Below are 27,489 nucleotides of genomic sequence, written 5' to 3'. Positions count from 1 at the left end.
CTGGGTACATGTTTATGATGTAAACTTGCATTTTGGCATGTGGATCTGTGGGGGAGACCTATTTGGATAACTCCAGTTATAGGTAAATGATTCAGTTTTTTACTGACTGTGTTTTCTTAAAAGGGGAGTTAAAAACTAGAGTTGTACTTTACTATGAACCAAGAGCTAAAAAAAGATGAATGGAAGTGAGTTTGCTCTGTTATGTTAAACTTTCAAACATTACAGATCAACTCTACTTACATTTTTAATCTGCTAATAATGGAGCAGTTACAAAGTAAGGTTCTTTCTCAAGATGGGGAGTACTGAAATTTCAGTGGGAGTGAGTGACTTTAGAACTTTGCAGAAAATCCTTGTATCTGAAAATGGCAATGATTTAAAAAAAAAAAACTGCAGTAAACTTGTGGGTACTGAATAGAGTTGTTACTTTTTCAAGACTTAAAATATTTTTCTGTTTAGATAAGCCATCACAAAACTCAGAGAATGAACAAAATTCTGTAACCCTGGAAGTACTGCTTGTGAAAGTTTGCCACAAGAAAAGAAAGGTAACATGACTTGAGAAACATTTCATAAATGTTAAAGTGCAAAGCTTAATTGATTCCTAAACATCTCTTTAGCCTCCAGTTTGGTAATGTTAGTTAATGACAGCATGATGCTTCAGTTAAGAGATTAAATTGGTCTTAAACTTACATTACTACTAGAGAGCACTACCTGTCTAAATTACTTTCCGTTGATTATGGATGGAATTTTCAAAAGCACTTAACATTGGCTTTATTCTGCTCTGACTGAAGTGTCACTGGGAGTTTTACCACTGATTTCTGCAGGAGCAGAGTTGACCAGTAATGAGCACTGTTGAAAGTAATCTTGTAGGAAAAGCTGCTTAACTTGTTGCCTGCTGTTCTACTTATGGATGCTATCCTTAATCTAGATGTGTGTTTGGAAGGAAATTAACTTCTCACTTTCCATTTTTGCCTGCCAAGATATTTTTGGGTATATTTACATTTTAGGAGGCGCAATTTTTATTCATTCAACTAAAGTTGTAAGATGATTTCTTGAAGATCTTGAAAAATCTAAGTGGTAAACTTTCCCTCATGAATGTGGGTTGCCTAAGACATCAATTAAAAAAAAAATCTAGTTCCCATTTAAAACATTACTAGCTTGTATTGTTATGAAGATAACTTACCAAATGTAGCATGTCTTTCTGCGTTTGCATATGGCTATGAACAATGTCAGAGATAGGCACTGAAATGATTTACAGGGGATGAGGTACCCCCAAAAAGAGAACTGGGTGAAGAGTGAAGAAATGCAGTTTTTTCTTTTGTAGCATTAGTTAGGCTGAAAAGGAGTACATTAGTGGAGACCTCCTTTCAATTTGTAGAGGAGTTATAAAGCTTCAGATTTCCAGATGTCTAACAGCAGAAGCCAAGTATAAAAGATGCTGTCCCAAATTGAGACCTTTCTTACCACCTCAGAAGCTGGGCTTCTCACAAAGGCACTGCCTTGGACTTTGCTGGTGGCCACACCAGCACTCATATTCATTTAACTGCGCCACATGCATTTGTATCTGCACCTGACTAGTAAGTGGGCTAAAACTTTTCAAGCTTTTTTCTCTTGGATGAAACCTACTTTAGAGTGTAATGACTGTAGTGGAGGTTCTCAAATTTCAAAGACATGTTCAGCTTTATTTCATATAATTTAGTCTCCTTGTACATCTCACTTAATTTGCTGTGTTTTTCAACCATCCTTTATGTAAGACATTTTCCATTTTTTTTGTCCTGTCACCAATGTAAATCCGTATTTCTGATTTATCTCCATGTATTTTGTTTACATTGTGGTGATGTCCAGAGGCAGATTAAAATAGGCATTGTACAAAGTTATAGGATAATTGCTGTCCTAAGGAGCTTACAACCTTTTGTATTCCCCAATCATCTGCCACCTCTTCTCTCCCTTTCCTTGCTCTGTTCTGTGTTCATTTTTTATATTGTTTCTCTGAAATATTTTTGTTTGACAAATTTAGTGTACTACAGTAATTTTCAGAAGCCTCTCTGAATTAGCTTGCTACTTTAATTACACTTAATGCTACATCCCGGCTACCAGCAAATTTCACTTCTTGAAATTAGCCATCCAGATAATTGATCTCCAGGATCAAACCAGACATTTCCTTATATACTCTTAAATCCCTCATGACTATGGAAATGTGGAAGCCAAGTTGTGAATCTGTTTCCATTTAGGTTTAAAATTAGGGAAAGTACTTTGGCTGAATGTTCTTAGATGCCAGACATTCAGACCTGCTTTTAAGATCTGTCATGTAATTCAACAGTGTTTGTTACTATTTAGGGGGTGGACAAGTAGAATGATGGGAGGTACTGTTGATTATTTTAAATATAAATTTTGTTGCGAGTTTAATCATTCTAAAGGTTTCCTGCCTTGTATATCCAATATGACAAAAGTGCTTCATGATTTGTTTGGGAGACACTGCATATGGCAAACCCAAATCTCCCAAACATTTCATTAAGAGCACTTTATAATATTGGAAGGACAAGACAGGAGAGCCCTTAACAAAAGATTACATATTTTAATTATATATATTGTAAGTAAATGGAATTAAATTGGGACTAAGAACTACTTTACAGTCTTATTGAATGCTGCATGATAGTGTAACAAATTAATCACTTTTCCAAAAAGATGGCTGCTCCCAGAAGCTATTATAAAATGCCATTTTTAACTACACTTTCAAATTTCTGTTTATGCATGCAAAACCTGCTTTTTCAGATTTGTAATTCCTTGAAATTTGAATCTAGTCATACCAAGAGGATGCATTGTTTTAGGCAGCACTGTTATTTCCAAAATGACGATAGGGCAGATACCGATAAATTTTACATATTTTCAGATAGTGAAGAATTTCCATTTAACAAAAACCCCAAACCTTAAAAACTTTCTTTTATGCTTGCAGGATGTCAGTTGTCCAATAAGGCAAGTTCCTACAGGTAAAAAGCAGGTGCCTTTAAACCCAGACATCAACCAAATAAAGCCAGGCAACTTCCCATCACTCGCTGTTTCCAGCAATGAGTTTGAACCCAGCAACAGCCATATGGTGAAGTCTTACTCGTTGTTATTCAGAGTAACTCGTCCAGGAAGAAGAGAATTTAATGGAATGATCAATGGTGAGACTAATGAAAACATAGGTAAGATCAGTTTTTGAACGTGCATTTGTCAGGTTTAGCTTATATGTCTGTATATAGTCTTTCAGAATTTCAGTCATGCTCAGTAGGATCCAGAATCAAATATGGGTGACTTAATTGACTTTCATTAGTTTGTAAAGATGTCTGTTTCAAGACAGTACTAGAATAGTACTTTAAATAGCCTTTAGATACACACCATATATAATGGGTTTTGGTATCATATACACATGTAATAGCTAACTTTTATCAAGATGTATGGTAATGTGCATATAATACCAAAGGCTAGCTCTGGCACAGAGTTGATGATATAAAACAGAACTCTGGAATCTCTTCATTCCTGCTGTTGATTAATTGTCCTGCCAAAACACTGCTGGAAGGTTACTAGTGACTGAACTAAACGGATTCCACAGATACTGCTGTGGCTTTCATTAACAGACAAACTTTTTTAAAATAAAACTGACTTAAATCTAATACCTTAATTTTACCACAGAATTATAGTATTCCACAAACATCAAAGCTTTAATGGTAGTTTAGAGAAAAATAGTCCAGTTCTTGCTTTTAATTGTTACAATACACGATGAAAAGGGAGGGAGAACAAGGCTCAAATTCTGAAAGCCAGTTTATCTAACACCAAGTTAAAATGTGATTAACACTATAAGAATGGGGTATTCTAAAATGTTACTAATATTCAATTTAATGATAAAGTTCCAAAAAACATTGATCATATTACATTACATTAATCCTAGCCTCTGTTACTAGTTAAAAATCACACATGTTAACTTAAAATATATAGTTGGGTCTTTATTCACACTGACTTCCCAATTTGCTGGAATTGCCTGCATTTTTAACAGTTGTATGTAATATTTGTGAAATGCAGATGTCAATGAGGAGCTTCCTGCTAGAAGAAAACGTAATTCTTCAAATCGTGAAGATGGAGAAAAGACTTTTGTGGCACAAATGACAGTATTTGATAAAAACAGGTAATATGAAAATCAAATGGTTTTCTTTTGTTACTCATGCAATTTGATATTAAATGAAAATCTACTTTTGAATTTCATTTTTCTCAGTTTTTGTATTCTGCATTTTCAGTGTGTAGATCAGTGGATGGCTGAAACAAGTGTTAACTTGGTCTTTGCTGTGAAAGAGTAAATTCCTTGAAAAACTAGTTTGCAGATTTCACACAGGACACTTCAAACCTAACGTTCTTTTATAACCAATGCAGAAAACCTATTCCCTGCTAAAACAAGTTTTAAGATCCTCCTGCGGATAATCAGCATATAATAGCTAATATTTTATTTGTTGAGATAGAACTTTCTCCTTACCCTGCTGATGCAGCCACATATACTATCCCATAATCATCTCAAGGATAGATTAGTTATCCATTACTTCAGTAACACCACAGTAATTGCATATTTCTCCTGTCCAAAGCATATTATTTATCTGAATAACAAGTGTGTGCTGCCTCATTGTAAATATCAGTTACCATTGATTATGCAGGTTTGTTTAAAGAAAACTGGTTTGTGTTTTTATTGATTTGTTTGGTTATCATAAAACACTTATTAAATGTTTTTGTTTTTTTATTAAGATAACATGGCACTAGTTAGTGTACTTAGTTTTTCTTTAAAGGCAGTTTGCACTTATTTACAACTTAAAGCAATCCAAATGCTTCAGAAGATACCCGTTACTCAAAGTAATGGCAAGTGAATACTCCAGTATTCTGTGTTTTTTGTCATACAGTGTTGTAGCCGTATTGGTCCTAAGGTATTGGAGAGACAAGGTGGATGAGGTAATATCTTTTTTTGCAGAGGTTCGCAACCAGAGGTCTGGGTCCCACTGTGGGGCCACGAGCAGGTTTCAGGAGATCCGCCAAAATAAACCAGAGAGCAGGGCCAGCGTTAGAGTTGCTGGGGGCCTAGGGCAAGAAGCCCAAGCCCTGCTGAGGGCTGAAAACCGAAGCCAGAGCAACTTAGCTTCCCGGGGCCCCCTGTAACAGAAGAACATCAGTGTCTTGTGCTGACACAACTCAGTCTGCATCTATATGCATGCAGTTCAGTACAGTCCTGGTGTCTGCCTTTTTTGTAGTCAGCTTGGAACTCACTTGTGTCCAGAGTTGGGTTTGATGATTTAACCATATTGTCGTCGTCTTTTAATCCTTGGGTTATGACAGTTGTTTTATTTTGTGTAGCATTGGGTAGGAGTTCTTCAGAGTAGAGCCAGTCCAACTCAGCCATATGTACCGGATGGACCAAGAAGTGTATGGCCAGCTGTTGGGAAGTGGAACCAGTCTGTCCTCAGTGATTTTCTGAATTGGCCTAAAAGTTTCTGTCATGTCATTCCTTTAATAGAATACTCCTGGGGAAATTCTGCACCACTGCACATGTGCTGAATTTATGTCCCCCGCAGATTTCTTTGCTTCCCCACAGAAAAATGACTTTCTGATGGGGGAAGCAAAAGGAAGCCACAAGAGCAGTCATGCAGCCCTCCCCAGCAGTATGTTTTGGGTGCCCAGGGCAGCTGGCAGAGAGATAAATCACTGTGGGGTAGGAGGTGGGACTGGGGAAGACCCGGCCAGTGGCTCCTACCCTGCGCCAGGCTCAGCTGCTAGTCCCGGCTGGGCTGTGGAGGACGTTGCTCTAAAGCACTATCAAGGTTTTGGTGATTGTAACACAAGATTGAGTTTGGAGTTCACCATTACTGTTTGAAGTAGTTTCAGTGGATTTATGAAGTCTGCTGATTTTACCTTTTATCTGTGTATGTTGCATAACAGTTTTTAATGCCTAAGTAATAATTGCCTGCACTCAGATTGAAGAGCTGTTAGGATTCTATTAGTTGCAACTGTATTTTGGAAATCTGAGTTTCTCTTGCATTGGTTGCCTCTTGTATTGTAGCCAGTCCCTATCCACCAGAAGCAAAAAGTGTCCTTTTTCACTTGTTGGCAAATACATTGCTCATAAGATACTGATGAGGGACACTTCAGGTTCAAGATTGCCTCCCTGTCTTGTCTATGGAATATCTGATGATAAATATAATTAACTAACCTATGAATATTCAACACATCTTTACCAGAGTATAGCTTGTGTCCTGGCATCCAAATCAATACTCAGCTCACTTACACTGTAAGCAAAGGTCACCTTTAGTTTAGGTTAGTGGTTAGGACTAACAATTAGCTAATAATTATTTCCATAAGTTCTCCTCTTTCAAAAATATAAATTAACTATCATATGTTATGTATGATATTTGGTCTAAAATGCATAGCAGTGCATTTAACTCCATCACATATCAAAAATATCTGAAAAGTAGTTAATTTAATCTTAAATGTCATCCTTACTGCAAAATCAACAAAATTCAAGTGCATATCAAGTGACCAGAGGAAGTAGAGAGTAGGAACTTCTACAGAGATTGTTCCCTGTGTTTTCTGATAGCACAGTATTCCAAATTACGAACGTATTTCATATTTAGTACCTCTTTACTTTCTACTTATTTTTCTAAGTTACAAATGGTTAGCTATTTTCTTTTGTTTTTATTTACCATAAAGTTCAAAATTCAGCTTGGTAAACATCTTTTTCAGTTTCAGCAAATTCAAATTATGAAAGAAAACATGTTTGCCACTTCAAAGATGCTTTCTATTTCATTAATATCATTCTTCATTGTCTGAGTTGCCAGTTTTCGCAACTACACTTCCTTTTAAATTTTCCATAAAAACACAAATTAATCATTTATATTAATCATTTGAGGCAAGTATTTTTTAATCAGTGTTTGGGGCAGAGTATCCAGAATAGGCAAATATTTAAGACTCAGTCCTCCAGTTGGGATTTCAGATATGTTCCCTGTTAGTCTCCTTTCTTTTTTCTTTCTGTGCATGTTTTCTTTTTTTCTTCTAAACCTCTTTCCATTTTCTGAGTGGAGTAATGATGGATCATTTCGCGGTTTACCAAATGCCATCAAGAAGCAAAACAAATAGGTCTTTGGTTTACTTGTTACGTTTATAACTTTAGACTGTTGAGATTCTTCCACTATGGTAAACCATGTTTCATATCTAAAGGCAAAAGGTAAGGCTCTTCCAAGTCAATAAGCAACTATTACAGTATCACCTGCTGAGACATCTAAAAATATAGGCAGTACTGTTTTCCTGCAAGGCATGATTCTTATATCGAGTACTGATAAAATAGTTTGGATAAACTGAAGTAGCACTTATCTATTTAGCAAGCAATTTTGTAAGTTTGTTTCTTTCTGACATGGAGTATGCATTTGCAACTTTATGAGCTCTTGATAGGAATTGGAATGTGGCTAGTAAAATAATAGTGCCTTGAAAAGCAAAATATAACGACTTGCTAGGAAGTGAGCTCATGGGATTGTATTTTGACATTACATAATACTTAGGGCTTGTCTACATGGGGCGTTAATGTGGTTTGGCTACTACTTGTAAAGTGTAGTAAGTCAGAGCGGAGTGTGGGACTTCACTATGCAGCAAGCTAGTTTGCTATAGATTCATTTTCTGGCTTGCTGTGCAGTAACATCCCATGTTGACAAGCCTTTAGTTGGTGTTTCTGTATACCTTCAGAAGTGACATAGAAACTTGTGCTGCCATTAAACATTTTCTAGTATATGACTTAAAATTGTACTTCCTAGTCACTTCTGTGTTGCTCCTCCATGCTGTTCAACATGAGTGACAGCAGTGAACTTAATTAAATATTTTTCTGTAGAAATCTTAGCAGCTGAGCTTGCATGGCTGACTTGAGAATAATCATGTTTGAGATGAAATGTTTATACAGATTATCTAATGCATATGCTTTGGCATTGTCCTTACTTACGTTGTCAATATCTGGACAGAAGTGAAAAAACACAATATCGTGCTTGAATTGTCTGTTCCAGTGGAGACAAAGGTGTGTTGTGAAGTTTTTTTGAGAACTTCATTCATTAAACCAACTGTCTTTGAAAGATGGCTTCTGAAAATGGCAATGGTGGTGAATGGGACAAATTCTTCAGTCTTAGGAGTCCTGATCTGATGTCCTGGTATACTGGTTTGTTGACTGGAAGTCTCATATTAGAACATGGATAATTTGGGTATTTTTTGATGACATTTGGTCAATAGGTTTTTCATTTACAGGAAGATTCTCATCATTGCATTAATTTTGTGTTTAACTTTTATTTTCTCGTATCACGTGGTATTCTCTCTAGGATTTTTTTGTCATACTTTGTCATTAGGTGTCCCATTTTCATCATAGTTTTTGTTTTAGCTGAGATGCAGGCTGTGTTGTCAAATACACTTCTGTCGGGGGGGTTGCATTAGTTTCATGCAAATGAACTACTTTGAGAGATTTTGTATGTGTAAGTTTCATTGAAATATATTTGACATTTTAAAAACAAGTGAATATCTTTCAGCAGACAGTGAATAAAATGTTACTCTGTGTGTACAGGCGCTTGCAGCTTCTGGATGGGGAATATGAAGTAGCCATGCAGGAAATGGAAGAGTGTCCAATTAGCAAGAAAAGAGCAACATGGGAAACTATACTCGATGGGAAGGTATGGACCATTGTCCCATTAGTCTACACAATACTTAACAGTTAAGCTGCCGAGATCACTGCTGATCACACTGACCAATGTTGTTCTATTGTTCACTTGTATTCCTCTGTCTATATCATCTATTGTCTCTTGTACTTAAATTGTAAGCTTCTTGGGGAAGGAATCCTTTCTGTTTGTACAGCTCCAAGCACAGTGGGGTCCTTGTCTATGACTAAGGCTCTTAAGCATTCCCACAATACAAATATTCAATAATACTCTAACTACAGTAAAATTAAGGTCACTACACAAACTAAACTTGTGTAGAAATTCTCCATTTCTTTGAATGCTTGCTCGTTTCGATTCCAAGTAAGTGTGTGCATGCTGTGTACACAGTCGTTGGAAAGTTTTTCCCCTAGCAGTACCTGGCAGGTCAGCCTGGGCGCCCCCTTGAGCCATGCCTTTATGGCGCCACATATAGGTCCCTGCCAACCCACCGCCTCCTTATTTCCTTCCTTCCTTCCACCAGCGATGGTTGTTGGAGCTAAGGGTCTTTCTTGCTTCGGCAAGCATTTCCCCTAGTGATTTTTGTATCTTCAATCTGTAAATAGTTAGTTAGTTTTAGTTGTAGTTAGTTTGTATTTAGGGGTTCCACCCCAGTTCGTTCCCTGCTTGGGGTATGCCTTGATCTCAAGGATATAAACCGTGTGGGACCTGCTCAAAACTTGGGGCTACATGCCGAGGAGGTGGTCGAGTCAGTGGACGCCCTGGTGGACATCCTAGCTCCCAAGGGGCCCTTTAGGGTAGCATTACCCCTCATAAAAACTATCCAGACCACCACTAAGACCTTGTGGTAGACTTCTGCCTCTATATCCCCTACAGCTAAGGGGGTAGAAAGGTAATATTTAGTACCTTCAAAAGGGTACAAATACCTGTTTACTCATCCACAGCCAGGGTTGCTAGTGGTAGCTGCTGCGAATGAAAGAGAAAGACGGGAAGCAGGGCTCAACCCCAAAATCCATGGACTCAAAAAAGCTGGACCTCTTCAGCAGGACGGTGTACTCTACCGGGGGCTCCATGTTCAAATTACTAACCAGCAAACAGTCTTGAGCTGATACAGCTTCAATTCATGGAATGCCATGATGAAGTTTAAGGAGCTGATCCCTGCAGACTCTAGACCAGAATTTGCAGCTGTGGTGGAGGAGGGCAAGGCAGCAGCACAGACCCCCTTACAGGCCTCCCTGGACGTGGCGGACATGGCCACATTGACCATATCCTCCGCCATCACAATGAGAAGTTCAAGGCTTCAAGTCTTGGGCCTCCCCCCAGAGGTCCAGCAGACAATACAAGACCTGCCCTTTTAATGGGTTGGGGTTATTTTCAGAGCAGGCGGACTCCAAACTCCGTAGCCTAAAGGATTCAAGGGTAACATTGAAGTCCCTGGGCCTGCACACTCCTGCTACCCAGAGAAAGCATTTTAAGCCTCAGTTTCCTCCGTGTTTCTACCCTCCCTAGCCTAGGTAGGACTTCTCCAGGAAGTGGGGCATGAATAACAGATGCAAGCCTCCCCATTTGCTGCCCAATCAGGGCGAGGGCTCAGTGAGGCAGTCCTCTGGCTCCAAGCATGCCTTTTGAGGGTGTGCTGGGGGGAGGGTCACCATTCCAGTCACTGGATCTTCCCCCTGTTGTCTGAACCGTCTGTCCCCACCTGTATCGTGTGTGGGCCCAGATAACCTCAGACTGCTGCGTTCTCCACATGGTAGACATGGGATATTCTCTCCAGTTCTGCTCTTCCCTTCCTGGTTCCAACTTCTTATGCAGGAGGTGCAAATGCTCCTAGCTGCAGGAGCAGTAGAGGAGGTCCCTCAGGAGCTATGAGGCAAGGGTTTTTACTCCCAATATTTCTTAATCCCCAAAGCCAAAGGGGATCTCAGACACATTCTCGATCTGTGAGGCCTCAACAGATTCAAGAAGAAACTGAAGTTCCGCATGGTCTTTTTGGCCACCATCGTTCCATCCCTGGATTCAGGGGACTGGTGCGCCACCCTCGACTTGAAGGATGTATACTTCTACATATCGATAGTTCCTTCCCACAAACTTTTTCTCCGGTTCATAGTGAACCATAGCCATTACCAGTTTACAGTCCTTCCCTTTGGCTTGTCAGCAGCCCCTCAGGTGTTCATCAAGTGCATGACATTTGTGGCCGCCTTCCTACAGAGACAGCAGGTGCAGGGGTTCCCATATGTTGAAAACTGGCTTGTCAAGGGCCGCCCCAGGGCTCAGGTAGAGGCACATGTACATCTAATACAATTGAGCTTCGACAGTCTGGAGCTATTGCTAAATGTGCCCATGTCCACCCTATCCCCAGCCCAGAGGATAGAGCTTATAGGAGTTGTGCTAGACTCCACCCAAGCCAGAGTCGTGCTTCCAGACCATGTGCTCCACTATAGAGGACTTCCATCGTTTCCCCACCACACCGACCACAGAGCTGCTTGAAGCTGCTCGGTCACATGGCTGCTTGCACATCCGTAGTCAGCACGCAAGGCTGTGGCTGAGAGCCCTTCAAGCCTGGCTGGCTTCAGTATACCGCCCAAACAGACAGTTTGGACAAGGTAATCTTGCTTCCTTCTCAGGTTGTTGAATCTCAGCTGTGGTGGCTCAACCCTCAGACAGTTTGTGCAGGAGTGCCCTTCTCTAGACCGCAACCAGCGATGTCGCTAGTCACAGATGTTTTAGCGTTGGGGTGGGATGCGCATCTAGGTGAACTCAGGATGCAAGGCCTCTGGTCCCAAACAGAACTCTTGCTCCATATCAATGTCAGAGAGTTGAGGGTGGTTCACTTAGCCTGTCAAACCTTCCAGTCCCACCTGGAGGGCAGGTGTGTATTAATCAGGATGGACAGTTCAACAGCGATGTTTCATAGAAACAGACAGGGTGGAGCACACTCCTCTCCCCTGTGCTAAGAAGCCCTCAAGCTGTGGGACTTCTGCGTTCTGCATAGCTCACTCAGTATACCTAAAGGCGTCTTACCTTCTGGGATCCCAGAGCAAGCTGGCGGGGACCAGCTCAGCAGATCCTTCCATGGCCGTGAGTGGTCGAGCTGCTTGGACATTGTGAATGGCATTTTCCAATTGCGGGGAGTTCCCCAGGTGGACCTGTTTGTGACGAAAATGAACAGGAAGTGTCAACAGTTTTGCTCCATCCTGAATCACAGCCTGGGCTTGACTGCGGACGCGTTTTTCCTCCTCTAGAAGGACCATTTTTTCTATGCTTTCTCACTTGTTCACAAGGTCTTGCTCAAGATCAGAAGGGACAGGGTGTCAGTCATTCTGATAGCACCTGCCTACCCCCGCCAGCCCTGGTACACATCACTCCGGGAACTGTCAGTAGCCGCTCCAATCACCCTGCTGTTGGTGCTGGATCTCATCACCCAAGACCACAGTTGCCTCCAGCACCCCAACCTCGAGTCTATCCAACTCATAGCATGGAAGCTTCATGGCTAAACGCCATAAGTTGGTGTGCTCTGAACCTGTCAGGGAGGTCCTCCTCAGCAACCAAAAGCCGTACACTAGAGCCACTTACTTAGCTAAGTGGAAGAGATTTTTCCATTTGGGTGATGCAAAGGGGAACGTCTCTGACTCTCAGGTATCAATACCCTCCATCTTAAACTATCTGTTGCACTTGAAGCAGTCAGGTCTGGAAGTGTCATCCTTAGAGGTTCACCTAGCACACCTTGCTGTTCCACTCAGGGGTGGATGGTCAGTCAGTCTTCGCTAGCCCGATGGTAGGTCGTTTTGTCACGGGTCTGGAGAGGTTATACCCTCCAGTCAGTCATCTAGTACTAGCATTGGATCTTAACCTGGTGCTCTCCAATTTAACGGGATCTCTCTTTGAGCCCTTAGCAACATGCTCACTCTTCTACCTCTCATGGAGAGTAGCATTCCTGGTGTCAAGGCTTTGATCTCAGACACCCTCCTGGGTGAAGTTATTGCCGTCTGAACCTCCATACGCGGTCTTCTACAAAGACAAGGTCCAGTTGCGACCTCATCCAGCCTTTCTGCCAAAGGTGGTATCTCAATTTCACATAAGTCAGGACATTTTCCTTCTGGTGTTTTACCCTAAGCAACACGCCGGCAGCGGGGAACAAAGACTCCATTCCCTAGACGTGAAGCGGGCTTTGGCCTCCTATGTTGAAAGGACAAAACTGTTCCGGAAGTCTAACCAGCTCTTCGTTGCCAAAGCAGACAGGATGAAGGGCCTCCCTGTATCATCCCAAAGAGTTTTGTCATGGATTACATCCTGCATTTGGGCATGTTACAACCTGGCAAAAGTGCCAGCTCTGACGCTAACAGTGCATTCTACATGGGTGCAGGCCTCCTCGGCCACTTTCCTGGCACAAGTCCCTATATAGGAGATTTACAGGGCAGTGACCTGGTCCTCAATCCACACATTCACTTTGCATTATGCCAGCATGCCAGGAATGATGCAGCTTTCAGCAGACCGGTACTTCAATTAGCGAATCTGTGAGCTCCAACCCCTCATCCGATGGTCTGCTTGGGAGTCACCTACTTGGAATCGACATGAGCAAGCTCTCGAATAAGAAAAAAATGGTTACCTACCTTCTTGTAACTGTTCTTCGAGATGTGTTGCCCATATCTGTTCCAAGACCCACCCGCTTGCCCCTCTGTCGGAGCCTCCGGCAAGAAGGAACTGAGGAGGCGGCGGGTCAGCAGGGACCTATATGCAGCGTCATGAAGATGTGACTCCAGGCCTGACCCAACAGGTACCGCTAGGAGAAAAACATTACAACAACTGTGCATGCGGCATGCATATGCCTACTTGGAATCGACATGAGCAAGTCATCTCAAAGAACAGTTATGAGAAGGTAGGTAACTGTTTTTATGGCACATGGTGTTTCATCTCAGTGCCACATTAATTTGAAAAATCGGTTATATATTACATTTGACTCGGGCAAACCTAGAAGAATATGGTCCAAACGGAAAATAGTAAACAATACATTAAAAAAAAAAAGGACAAAGAACTTCTAGAAAAACAAGCTGGAGCATAAAAAAACAATCATAAGACTGGTGATCATGGACTTTTGGGCCCTCGCTTATATTGGTGAGCAGTTATTCACACAAGTAAGCCCATTGAGGTCAAGAACTTTTCATGTGAGTAACTGCTAACCAGTGTGTGAGGGGACAGGGAAGGAGAGTTACAATTTGTCCCTTAGTGTTAGCATTTTTAAATTTAAACTTTTTTAAATGCCTATCATGAGAGTACAAGAGTCTAAATTTAGAAAACGATTACAATTATGATCAAAAGCCACTTGTACATTTTGATTTGTTGGGGAAAAAAGTGTCACTTCACCCCATAAAAGCTTTTTCATTCGAAGTAATTTCAGTGTTTTCCCAAGTAAAAACATGGTGGCTTTTTTTTTTTCCCCCCCCACAGAGGTTACCTCCATTTGAAACATTTTCTCAGGGACCTACACTTCAGTTTACCCTTCGTTGGACAGGAGATACAAATGATAAATCTACAGCTCCTATAGCCAAACCTCTTGCAACACGAAATTCAGAAAGTCTCCCTCAAGAAAACAAGCCTACTTCTGTTAAACCTGCTCAGACTATAGGTAAGTGAACACCCAATTTCTCATGTTTTGGGAACACTGACTTTTTTTTTCCTCTAACAATCTCTTTGAGCTCTTCTACACTGAAATGCCCACTTCAAAAATTCCTCATTGCTGCATTACTAAATTGAAAAACAAACAAACCTGTGAGGTCCCTTGTTACACCAGTGGAGCTATAAAAGATTATGTAAAACCACTGCAGCTGAAACAAATGGTGAATGTACTGGTTTTCCTAATTTATTTTTTGTAGGAGTATTATATTTTCATTGCTTTTACTGAAGATTTTTTTAAATGGAATTTTAAGGTAAGCGGAACATGGAATAATTCCCCATAAGTTTATTTTAAGACTAGCAGGTGAGATCAGTTTAAATATTCATAAGCAGATAGATAAAAGCTTATCTTAAATACTGATATGATGTAAGTCTTTGGAAAGGTAATGGTAGGATCTAAGGATACTTTTTCTAGGATTTTCTGCTTTCTTAGATTGCCTTCATCTTTCTAATTTATTAATTAAAATTTCATCCAACTCGTGCATTATGGTGAAAATGATCCTATTAGGCCAAAATTTGGCATTCATATGACAATTGTGTAACATTAACAACCAGTTGTTTCTAACATAGTGGAAAAGCACTGTCTGAAATAGTTGGCGTTTTAAGTCAGAATACATTTTGATAAAAGTTTAAGAGACAGATGTTTGTCAGTTGGCATTCATCAGAATATAGAGATTTTGTAATCTCTAGAGCTAATTTTTATATTGTCTGGGAATGGTATTGAACTGGTAATGATCTCCTTGATGTGTAATTGATATAGTGTATTGTAAACCTAAAATATATGTACTATTCAAGTAAGATGAGTTTCTTGTCAGGGTGTTCAACTTTTTGCCCTTTTTGCTCTTGAGATTTTGCATTTGACTAGCTGATGGAAATTACTTACTCTTAGAATATCAGACTTGTACTTTCCATCTACATGAAAGAGGAGTTCTGAAAATTGTACTAACTCAGCCTTCACAGGAGCTGAATAGCTCCAATTTCTACCCATTATGCTCCGCGGTAAAACTGTGTACTGGTGTCCTGTTGGTAAATTAGAACAAAGCTGACTTAGTCATTTGTAATTGTCTGAGGTAAATTAGTATTCATAGAATATATGTGAAGCTTTAATACTCAGATTTTTGTGTTTTTGTTGTTGAACTGCTTCTTTTGACCATCTTTCTCCTCAGCAACCTGTTAGTGGAAGAGTTAGTAATTCTAAGGATCAGAACTCTAGATACACAAAATCTTTCAGACTTTGTTCTGTCTTTCCATTTTGGTTAAATAAATTTTCTCTTGACACTTTCTCTTTTTTTCCCCCTTCAGCAACCTGTTAGCGTTTATTGTAAGGTCTTCCTGTAATGGATTGGGAGTCTAGATTCAAACTGTAACAATGTCAGTGTTTAAAATGTTTTCTTCATCACTGCATCAAATGTCATTAAAGTCAAGCAATATTGGATAGAGTGCTCTTTTCAAATTCATTTAATGTTCGTTCAGAATGCTTCAGTTAGGAAAATGACTTGTTGAAATGTTCACTGTTTCATTCCCATTTTAATTTATAATAGAATTGAAGACTTTAATGGATTACTGTAATTAAAAATTTTTTAAATGATAGTATTTTATATTTTTGCATTTAATTAATCTTGAATCTTTTGTACTCAATGCAGTATTAGTGGAACAGTTGGGTTTTTATATAGATGTTGGTGCTATTGTGCAAATAGACATTTAAGTCACTTGTGTTAGTATAATCTGGCCCACTACGTCTTCAGAGACCTGTTTTATCATAACCTATTGATATTCACTGCATACATAAATTAGACATTTTTTCAGTCATCTGGCATAGTAAAATTGGTTTAATTTATATGAACTAGTATTTTGATGAGCACTATTGAAATGCCTATACATAAAAATAAAATGGCAAAATATACACAAACCTAAAGAAATGTCTTCAGTACTTACTTAAAAGCTGTCACCTAAATTTGTAAGTGGGTCATTTTTGAAAGTGTATTTTTGTTGCATGTAAAATTATACCTAGACTGGATTTGCATTGAGAATTATAGTGGCTATATTAGAAACCCCTTGTAAAAGGGATTAATACAGGCACCTGTCATAGCTATAGTGTTGGACGTAAGGTATGAAAATGACATTGCTCTCTTTTCAAAAAAGACATTTCTCAGTTAAAGATAGTAAAACTTAAAAATAGAAAAATGTACCTTTTACTCATGTAATAAGCCTCGCTTTTAAGCATCATTGTTGAAATCTTGCAAATCTATTCAAATTTTCAAGATATGAGTAAATTGGTAGATTACTTACAAGAAACGTACTTTACACTAGTGTTAAGCATTCTTTGAAAACTGAGGTCTCTGGTCTACACCTAAAACATAGCTATGTCACCTGGGTGTGAAAAATTCATACCACTGAGAGACATAGTTAAGATGACCCAAGTCCTGATGTACCGCCTGTCGGGAAGTGAGGTGTGTGTGGGGGGGTACTTTACTACAGCAATAGAAAAACCCCTTCTCTTACTGCAATAAGTGTCTACAGTGGTGCTGCAGTGCTTGTAAGGTAGACACATCTTGAATTACTGAGACACTGGTTAAATTTAAAACATTTTAAAGTGTTTGTGGTGGAAACACACAAATATCCTTAGTGTGAAAGGTGTAGCAGTTGTAAGTGATTTATCGTGTCTGTGAAATATATACTGGATTAGATATGTCAAACGTACAGATTACTAACCAGTTCCAGCTCCTGGAGCTTAGTTTGTATTACCAAGCAACTTGATTCTTATTTGATCACTTGTTTCCTGCAATGCTGACAACTGAAGAAACTTCAATACTTAAAGTACATACTCAGCAGGTAGAATGCAATCCGATAATAGTACAATGTCTGGAGGAATGTTTAAAAAAATCCTGAACAGGCTCTCTATCTTAATTGGTACATCCCTGATTTTGTCATCTAAAGGACTGTAGCGCTGTTAGTGTGTATGTTGTGTTCAGCTGGATCAGGAAGCCATTTTCTTGCTTTTCCAGAGCCTAGCTCAAAAGCTACAGGATAAAATCTAATTGTAAACTCAGTCCCTGGAGACAGGCAGTTTTTGATAGTAGATAGGGAGAGCCTTTAAAACTGACTGGGTGTTGGTCTCTTGCCTTAGTCTTAATGGTTGGCAGTTTCAGGATTTCATTGAATCCAGTGCTTGGATTCCTGGGTGACAGCAGTGGCTAGCCCAGATATTGTAAGCTGTTCCTTGATTCAGACCTAAACACAGTTGTTCATGCCTTTGCAACCTCCATGTTGGAAAACTGTCATATATTTTGGTTAAGGTGAGACTTAAAGGCCACTCAACTTTAAGTTATACAAAATTCAGTAATCTGCATTTTAGGTTGCTTGGACTGGCACAGCCACAACATCTAGTTTCTACACTAGCACCTGATTCACTTCAGGGTGTTTATTTATAAAATCTTAACTGGCTTGGAAACTTCCAGTGTCACTCATAGGTTTTAGCTGGAATGCAGTTGTTCTGTCCTCCAGGATTTAATTCCTAGAAGTTGAAGGAGGCAGTTATTCTCTTTAGAGAGTCCTCTCTGTTCTGGAGTTTCTTCTTCTAGTTCGCTTAAGTCTGATGCCTTTAGGATGGTAGTGCAAGATGCATTAATTAAATCTGTCTTGTTTGCTGATTTTGGTCCATTGGAATAGTAACTGTTTGTGGCTGGAGGTAATAATGGGAGAAGGTCTGTTTTGTGGCCATTTGTTTCCAATAGGTGCACGTTTTTATAATTTGCCCAACTATTGCATTATTTAGTAATAAACTACATGGGTCACAAGTGGCTCCTGCCTCTATACAGCTTCTTCCAGGGGATAGGAATTCATTTAACTACTTCAGATCGTCTGTGTAATAATGCAGACACCAATCAGCAACAGCATCTGTACCCAGCTCTCCAGAAGTCCATGCCCATCCTTCACAGGATGAACCTTAACTTCCTCAGCCATACTTAGAATGGCAGCTGCACCTTCCAGGAATCTGAGATGCTGTCCAGAATAAAGTACTGAAATGATGCTGTCCTCAGTAAGACTTTCCTGGTGCCAGATCCATTTGATTAATCCTCCACCCAAATTAGGGATTAGAGATGGGATAGGAGCTACTTCATGACTTTGGAAATAGGGACTGCTAATTTAGCCCAGATAAACTTGGGTAAGTCCCAGTAGAGGAAGTCCTCAGGAGGAAGTCGAATTCCTCCTCTGCTGGCAAAGTTCCACTTCTTATTGCTTCTCCATGCCAGTCTCCTGGTGGTCCACTGTTTCTCCGGACTTGGCTAACGGTGGAATTGTTGAGCAGAGTAGCAGTTGACTGCAGAAATGAACAGAGAGGGATAAGGAGCAGGTTGTTGGCCAGAAAAGCTGCATTGCTAATTTGTCTTCCATCAGAGTAGCTTATCAAGCAGGCTGGCTCACCAAAGATCATATTTTCCCAGATGAGAGATGCCACCAGGGAAGGTGGTCCAAAGCAATCTGCAAGCAATAAACAACCTTGAAGGTGTATTTATCAAAAACAAAACTATCAAGATTCTGCAATAGATTCATATCCCAGGACTTTGGACCATTGACAAGTTGTTGTTTTTATAGTGGAGGAAGTTTCTAATATCTACATCTTATTTCGTGAGTGCTGAGAGGTGAAGATGCACAGAAAATACCTGATTATGACATCTGCAGATTGGGATGGTCTGTTGTGGAACCCAGGCATCAAAGGACAGGATCCGATACAGCTTTCCGAAAGATAAATATGCTCTGAATGTTGTCAGCTGTGCTCCTGGCAGACTTCCTCAGGCATACTTGTTAAAGAATCTCTAAGACAGTAAAACCTTTCAGAAGATTGGGTTTGACCCTCTGCTAAATCCTGAAAACCAGAAGAAAGCCCATAGCTTACTACCCAGGAGTAGGTGGTACAAAGAACAAGGGGTGTAGGTCCTCTTCTTGCTTTTATGTTGGTATGCAAATTTTCACCTGTTCATAAAATCTTCAGTGCCGTGTGTATGCATTTTGTAAACAGCTTGAAAATTGAGATTCTATATTTAGTGGCTAGAGACTAATTTTGACCCATTTTGTTGACCATTCAGAGGCAAGTAGGTTTCATAATTGGTCTCACTTCTTAGTGGGTAGACTTTAAGGATCAAGTTGTGTACTTAAGTCTCTCTTGTCTCTGACCTCCATTTGAGTCTACATATTGCATGTAATTTTTCTGGCTTACTATTGGTAACTTGCCTCATGGGCACGATGTTACTATGCTGAATGAAAGGAATGACCATAGTGGGCTAAAAGGGAGGCTGTTGGTAGAGACTGTCTGCCAAGCACCTATTTGATGTTTGAATCGCACTGTCAACTAAGGAATTGTTATATGCTTATGTGACACCAAAACTTGGCCCTAATATTAACCAAAAAAGTTTGATTTCAGGCAAAAATTCTAAATTAAATACTTGTTGTTTACATTATAGCTGCATTTGATACTGTGTGTTCTCGTCTGACTTAAGAAATCTTTGAAATTGAATTTAGGCAATGTGTTCTGAGTGAAGTCATCTGAAGCTATATTTTTCAGTGTTTCCCACCCAGGTCTGTTTTGACTATTACTAAAGAAATGTCTTAATTTAAACGGAGAAGCCCTGACCAGAAAAGAGAACATTGTTCTAAACTTGAAATGTTCAGGTAATCTGAAGGGTTCCCCCAATCTGGAGAGCCACTTGGTGTTTAAATGATATTTGTAACTATAGATTTGAGAAGGAAGCTGAGCGCCAAGACTCGTTGTTTGGTGAGCTACCCAACTCAGAGTACACCGAAGTAGCTCATTCCCTCCAGAATGAGGGAACCCTTCACAGAGCTGCTATATTCAGGTAAGAAACAATGTCCTTTTCCCGTCACACTAAACAGACGTGCGCGTCTTTATACATATGTTCTTTTTGTAGCTGTGAAAGAATCCTTGCCAACAGACCTACAAACAAGAAAAGAGAGAGATGTTTTAAATGAACCTCGACAAAAGTTACGAATATTTTACCAGGTATTGAAAGTTTTAATACCATTAAGAATGGAGGAGTACATAGTGTTATAGAATTTAAATGTTCAGGCCTGATCTTTATGCAGTTTTTTCCCATCTGTGTGAAAGAGGAGGAATTTTTAGCTATATCTGCAGCACTGTCCCAGTTGGTGCTTCAGCAGAATAGTACTTCCCCCTAGATCATTCCCATAGGGAATATGTGTGCATGCTGGGTTTTGAGGATGGGGGACTAATAAATGAAAGATTTCAGATAATGCTAATACCAACCTTTTTTTTTTGTTTGCATCAGTTCCTGTATAACAACAATACAAGACAGCAGACTGAAGCCAGAGATGACTTGCACTGCCCATGGTGCACATTGAACTGCCGCAAACTTTATAGTTTACTCAAACATCTTAAGCTTTGTCACAGCAGATTTATTTTTAATTATGTTGTAAGTAATCTTACTTGACAGTTATCAGTATGAAACAGTCTGTCATAGATACTGTATAGTGCAGTGACATCATTGCCATTCTGTTGTAAGTCATAGTAAGGATCAGCTCCCTGTTATGTGAAGCCAAAATTGGGCCCCAAGAGATTCTCCCCCCTGCCCCCCAAAATTGACTTAATCTTTGACAGTACGTTAGAATCACTTCAGTTTAGAATATTTTTCTTCTCACTGTAGTTATGTCTTTTGATACTGTGTATTCGTTTGTATGATGTAGTCAGTAATTTAATTTAGATTTAAAATCGGGAATTTCCAGAGATTTTAGGAAGCAGTTAACTATTCCAAGTCCTGTTAATTTTACTTCCTTTAGTAAGGGACTGTACGCAAAAGATTACCTTTCCAATGCATTGTTTTAAAATCATTAAATTTATTTCTGATTTCCTTCATTTTAAATACTTAAAATTCCTGTTTCCTCTTTTTGTCTATATCATGTCCATACTGTAGCTTCAGCACTTGGAAATCTGGTTAGAATATAGGGCAAGGGCTGCCAGGATTCATAAAAACTCTTGAGGCACTCTGAATCACTTCTGTATTTGTGAGCTTCTGAATATTAATTTTTAAACTTGTAACTTTTATTGAGTTTTTCAAATCAAACTGATAGTTTTGTATTAAAATTCTTGGATGAAAAGGATGAGAATGAAGCATCCAGGATGAAGAGGCCTTTATTTGCATATAAAGGAAAAATTATTACTTAAGTTGTCTGGCTATCTCTGGGGAAGGAAGAGGAAACTAGAACCACATGAGACTTGATACTATGGATGCAATGATTTTTTGTAAGGCATTTTGAATTTGAACAGTCACTGTTCTAAAACTCCTTGAGGGATTGAGAAATGGGGGATAAATCCTGTTACAATAGTGACTTTCCTTTATTATGCTAAATATATTTACCATTATTTGTTACAGTATCATCCAAAAGGTGCTAGGATAGATGTTTCTATCAATGAGTGTTATGATGGCTCCTATGCAGGAAATCCTCAGGATATTCATCGTCAGCCTGGATTTGCCTTCAGTCGCAATGGACCAGTCAAAAGAACTCCTATCACACACATCCTTGTATGCAGGTAGGTGAATAAAAAGTGAAGTGGTGTTCTAGATATATTGCATGGACCAAACTCTGCCTTTACATACCCGTTGGTTTCTGTAAAGTTGCACATGGTTTGGGGGTAGAATTTGTTCCTCTGTTTGAAAACCAGGAAAGGTATTCAAAGTGAATGAGTAGTTGTATTTTGAAAAGTGACCCTGTAAAGTGGTATTGAGGGATGATAATATCACCAGTGACTCCATATAAAATGTGTTCACTTTTTAAGTAAAAAGGTAGCCATACCCAGCTCATCCTGTGATCTGAAAGATAAGGTTTGTTCTTTGTCTTGTGCTTCACCAGTAATGATAATTTTGAATTTGGAGCATAGTTAACACATCTGTGTGAGACAGAAAAAAATCCAGCTGAGTCTTCTATATGTACTGGCTCTAAAATGCTAACAGGAGTAAAAAGTAGTAAAAGGGTATTGTTACTGAAGCAAGCAGATATGACAAACCTTGCTCTTCGTATACGTTCAGTCAAGTAAGAATGTTATTTTTCGTATTCTATTTAATCCGACTGTAACTGCGCTCTTAAATTATATTTTGCAGATACTTGCACAGTAACTTATTCTCTGAGGTCTAATGTGGTTTTTATGCTTAATCCTTTGTATTAGATTTGCAAACTACAATATATACAATTCAATAAAATGACAAGTATTAGTAATTAGTACCACTGGTGACTAGTGTTTGCATAGCTGAAGTCTGATAGAACTGAAAACTAACATGCTTAGTTAATTTTTTTATTTCATTAGGCCAAAGCGTACAAAAGCAAGTATGTCAGAATTTCTTGAATCTGAAGATGGAGAAGTGGAACAGCAAAGAACATACAGCAGTGGACACAATCGGTTATATTTCCACAGTGATACCTGTTTACCTCTCCGTCCACAAGAAATGGAAGTAGACAGTGAAGATGAAAAAGATCCTGAATGGCTGAGAGAGAAAACTATTACAGTAAATTATTCTTTATGTTCAAAGATATATTTAGATGAATTTTCCTTGCCTATGTTTTATTAAAATTATCCAGAAAACAATTTGTCAGTTTTGCTAAGCAGAGTTAATTTTCCATCAGTCAGAAATCCAAATAGTGGTGTGTGTGTGTATATATACACATACCTGCTCTTATTAGACCAGTCAAATGGCACCTAGCCTTTGGGATTAAAGCCCTGAGTTCCACCACTAACATTAAATGTTTATCCATTTGAACTGCAGGCACTAAAGTGAACATGAAGTCTGTCCTCACTTGCTAATCCAGTGCAGTTCACATAATCTTACAGGCTCCCTTCATTTTCATATGTTGCTGCTATTTAGTGCAGGAATACCAGTTGATAACAGGAAACATATGGAAATGTGGATGTAGTAATAAAGGACTTGTACATTACGTTTTTGCATTGTGTTCTACACCATGATCTACCCTGACTGAAGTGTGTTTTGATGAATTTACAGGAGCAGTTGTTTCTGTGAAATATAGGTGATTGAAAACCAGGAAAGGAAGTTCAAAGTAAACAAGTACTGTATTGGTTAACCTTGGGATTTTAATGTTTGTTTGATATTTTCACTGCAGCAAATTGAAGAATTTTCTGATGTTAACGAAGGAGAGAAAGAAGTGATGAAATTGTGGAATCTACATGTTATGAAGCACGGGTATGATAGTTTCTTAACTTTTACTAGAATAGACTTATTTTATACCATTCTTTGCTGCATCAAAGTTGACTTAAAATACACAATTAAGTTGTATGTGTTTAACCTTTTAAATGTAGTGGATCCTCCTTTCCTTTTTACTCACTATACTCAATTTTGAACAGTACCCTGTCAGAGGATATTTAAATCCTGCATTTTGATTGCAGTTTCTGGAAGCTGGGGCATTTGGGATGCTATTTCTAATTATGCCTTTTGATCCTCGAGGGATCATGAAATACTTTAAAACTGCGTGAAATGCCTCACTTAGCACTAAATTACAACCAGCTCTGGGGAGAAATGGAGCAACTATTTAATAGTGCACAAACATCATTTAGAAAGGAAGTAAACATACCATTGTATTCAATGGAAATTGGAAGAGGGAATTTAGGTAGGCAGATTCGTATTGCTTGAATTGTAATTTGCCAAAATGTCTATGCTAACTCTCCCTTCTCTTGCAAAAAGTCCAGTAGAATCTTCAGTAGTCAAAGCTGCCCAGGGTCTTGGATGAGACATAACCTTAAGAAACACTACTTTTGCTAAATAGTGTAGCATGTGTAAAGGAATTTTTCTCTACACTTAATGTGTTTATTTTCTAGCCTTAATTTTTCAAAGCCAAGTTGAAAGGAAAACCAAACATCTGATCTGGTGTAAACATAAATCCAGCAAGTCAAATACCTTCTATAGCTAAGGCCACAGCTGTATTGCATCAATTATGACCCTGGAATCATGAAGTACACCTGTGGTTTGATGCAACCTAAATATAAGTCCCATAAATAACTTCTTTTAGAACTATACATATTTATGCTAAGGATGACATCATATTCTGAAACTAATTGATCCAACAAGTCTATACCATGATTTAATTGATTTGTTTGTAATTCACTAAACAGATACAAAGCACTTAAAATCCAGAGTTATCTTAGTTATTCAAAGGGAGATCAGTTTAAAAGAGGAATGTGCTACAGTGTGTTTGCATTTTCTTACTATTTTAGATTAATCACTGGAAATTTTGAAAGCTTTAATATCTAGAAGCTACCAGGCTCTGATAGTGACATTACTGTTAGTGATGTGAACTACATGTTGTATTGCTTTTGATTTCCAGAATGTTTTACTTCCATACTGACAATTTTTTAATTTGACAGGTTTATTGCTGACAATCAAATGAATCATGCCTGTATGCTGTTTGTTGAAAATTATGGACAGAAAATAATTAAGAAGAACTTATGTAGAAATTTTATGCTTCATCTGGTCAGCATGCATGACTTTAACCTCATTAGCATAATGTCAATAGACAAAGCTGTTACTAAGCTTCGAGAAATGCAGCAGAAGTTAGAAAAAGGAGAATCAACTACCCCAACAAATGAGGAGTTTTCTGAAGAACAAAGTGGGACAACAAATGGATATAGTGAAACTAACACAAGAGAGAGAGTTTCAGAAACAGATAGTGTCTCAGGGGTCACAAAACAGAGCAAAAAACAAAAGCTCTGAAGGAAAAGGCAAATGCCATTCAATGGACAAACATTGAAGTGACATTCCTAGGGTGCATGAGTTCTATAAAGAATTAAACAAAAAATTACACAGGTTCCAAACAGGCACTGTTGGATGGAAATAAATGATTTCAACAAGGATATTGTTACAACAGGTTCCTATTCAGTTAATTATGCAAGTACTACATGTATATCAGTTTTGGTGATGTAATGACAATATTCTAAAGAGTTTGAGCATGAAGAGCAATACAAAAATCTTTTTGTAATTTTAGTAATTAGTATCTTATCAACTCTACTGAATTTACATAATTTAAATATATGTAAAACAGTTTTTTATATTAAGGTTTTTGCATCTGTACCTGGCTGTTTTTCCTACCATGAAGTTGTGAAACATTGGGAAAGGGGATTGGGATACAATTTGCTTTTTTTATTTAGAAATGCTCCAGTTAGCTTTTTTGTGAAAATATGCATCATTATTTAAAGTTTAACCTTGATCCTTGTTTTTTTTTGGAATCATTTATCAATTTATGATCATCATAAACCACAAATTGATAATTTTTTTACACTAAAATTGTAAAAGTTTGCAAATTTAACATAGCACTTCTTTGTCTTGTGCCTGTTTGGAAAGACCTTGGCTTTTCACATTACAGACACAGTGAAGTACCATCTTGGCTTCTTGAGGTTACTGGCAGTTTGTTTTTTTGTGGGTAATTCTGATGTATTGATCGCCCAGTGTACCATTTTAAACTTGAACATTTAGCTACTTTCTATTTTTATTACACATTTACACAGCTACACAAGAACTATCTGGTGTCTAACTCTTTTTTAAAGGGTTGCATCATAGTGTGCCATGCTAAAGCCCAGAGTCTACAGTCAGTATGCAGTCATTACTCTGATAAATACTCCAGTTGGAGTTATGCATACTGTTTTGCCTGAACATAGACTGCAGGATCAGGCCATAGATTTAGTTTGGGCTTTTGAGATACCACTCTTCAGGAAAAATGCACTGTAAAATTGGACCAGAAAATGTGTTGCACTTCTTATGCAAGTATTCTGTGATGTATTGTATTCAATACAGATACTAAGATGCTGACTAAAATATATTTGAGCAGTTTTGCACTGCTGTTAACACATTTTATGCATATGTTTACAGATTTTTTCCAATGGAAAGTGGTTTCACTACTGGTACAGTATCAGCACCGAAGGGTTTATTCAAGCAAGCACTGTGGTTGTGACATCACCTCAATTTTTTATTATCCTTAAGATATTGCATTTTTCATATTCTTTATTTATAAAGGAACAATGCTGCTGTAAATACAGGTATTTTTAATTTTTTATTTCATTCCATCACCATGAGATGCATTTCCCTATTTTGTTTAAGGGATATATAAGCTTTCTAATGGTGTCTTCAGAAATTTATAAAATGTAAATACTGATTTTGATGGTCCTTAAGATGTGTTTAACTGTGAGACTATTTAACTAATGGTGTGGATGTGATTTGTCATCCAGTATTAAGTTCTTAGTCACTGATTTTGTGTAAAAATAGGAAAGAGGGAAACTGAAGCTTTCATTACAAACTCTTTGATTTGTCAATTCTGAGTTATAGCAAACTCTAATTATGCCTCTGGGTAGTACATCAAGCATTTCTCTCTGGCTTTAATTTGCTAAAGCTGTGCACATATGTAAAAAAAAAAAAATAGATTATTTTAGGGGAGATGTAGTTCTAGAATTATTGCTTATGTCATTTCTTAAGCAGTTATGCTCTTAATGCTTAAAAGAAGGCTAGCATTGTTTGCACAAAAAGTTGGTGATCCCCAAAAAGTAATGAAATTACTTCTGTCCAGTAAACTTTGTATGTCATGTCAATTTATAATAAAAGCTGAAAAAATCCCTTTGTTTTCTATTTATAATAAAGATGCCTTTTCTATATGTACCCTTAATGAGAAATTTTGAAGAAATCATGTAAGCTGGTTAAAAAGCATTTGAATGGTACAGTAGATGTAAAGAAAGAAGCAAGTTCAGTTGTTTAAATGAACCTTTGTTTTTACATTAAATGTTTATTTGAAATCAGATTTTGTACATAAAGTTCAGTAATATAAAATCTGCCACACTTGTTGTCCAGTCATTTTGTGTGCGTGCAAAAAGGCCACAAATAATACCTTGTCTGAACAATGTAACTTTCTCTTCCATTTTCAGTTTTGACCAAATTTGGATTCTCTACAATCTCCATCTGTCAGGTTGTTACAATTCTCCTGTCTATATTAGTTTTATACTCTCACCCATCGTTGTGCTATCTGAGTGCTGTCCCCATAAAATCAGTAATGAAATCCCTAATGGACTTCAGGGAGTCTCTGGTTCTGCTTTTTTGAAGGTTTAAAAAAATCC

At 38.3% G+C, this 27,489-nt stretch overlaps 1 protein-coding gene across 2 annotated transcripts in view; it reads left to right on the top strand.

The window, feature by feature from the left end:
• The window catches only part of SUZ12 (SUZ12 polycomb repressive complex 2 subunit), a 51,159-nt gene extending 23,954 nt beyond the window's left edge, over nucleotides 1–27,205 (top strand). For both annotated transcript variants that reach the window (XM_037913784.2, XM_007055114.4), the window contains 11 exons: nucleotides 457–542; nucleotides 2,951–3,182; nucleotides 4,057–4,159; nucleotides 8,597–8,702; nucleotides 14,133–14,310; nucleotides 20,285–20,376; nucleotides 20,663–20,806; nucleotides 21,764–21,921; nucleotides 22,693–22,891; nucleotides 23,502–23,581; nucleotides 24,760–27,205. In XM_037913784.2, the coding sequence (XP_037769712.1) occupies nucleotides 457–542; nucleotides 2,951–3,182; nucleotides 4,057–4,159; nucleotides 8,597–8,702; nucleotides 14,133–14,310; nucleotides 20,285–20,376; nucleotides 20,663–20,806; nucleotides 21,764–21,921; nucleotides 22,693–22,891; nucleotides 23,502–23,581; nucleotides 24,760–25,105 (1,724 nt within the window). In that variant the 3' untranslated portion in view covers nucleotides 25,106–27,205. The remainder of the gene's footprint in view (nucleotides 1–456; nucleotides 543–2,950; nucleotides 3,183–4,056; nucleotides 4,160–8,596; nucleotides 8,703–14,132; nucleotides 14,311–20,284; nucleotides 20,377–20,662; nucleotides 20,807–21,763; nucleotides 21,922–22,692; nucleotides 22,892–23,501; nucleotides 23,582–24,759) is intronic.
• Nucleotides 27,206–27,489: the final 284 nt, after the last annotated feature.

This window comes from Chelonia mydas, chromosome 14 (genome assembly GCF_015237465.2).
Source record: "Chelonia mydas isolate rCheMyd1 chromosome 14, rCheMyd1.pri.v2, whole genome shotgun sequence".
NCBI lineage: Eukaryota > Metazoa > Chordata > Testudines > Cheloniidae > Chelonia > Chelonia mydas.
The sequence above is the reverse complement of the archived record's forward strand: the minus strand, read 5'-3'. Positions and strand labels throughout refer to the sequence as shown.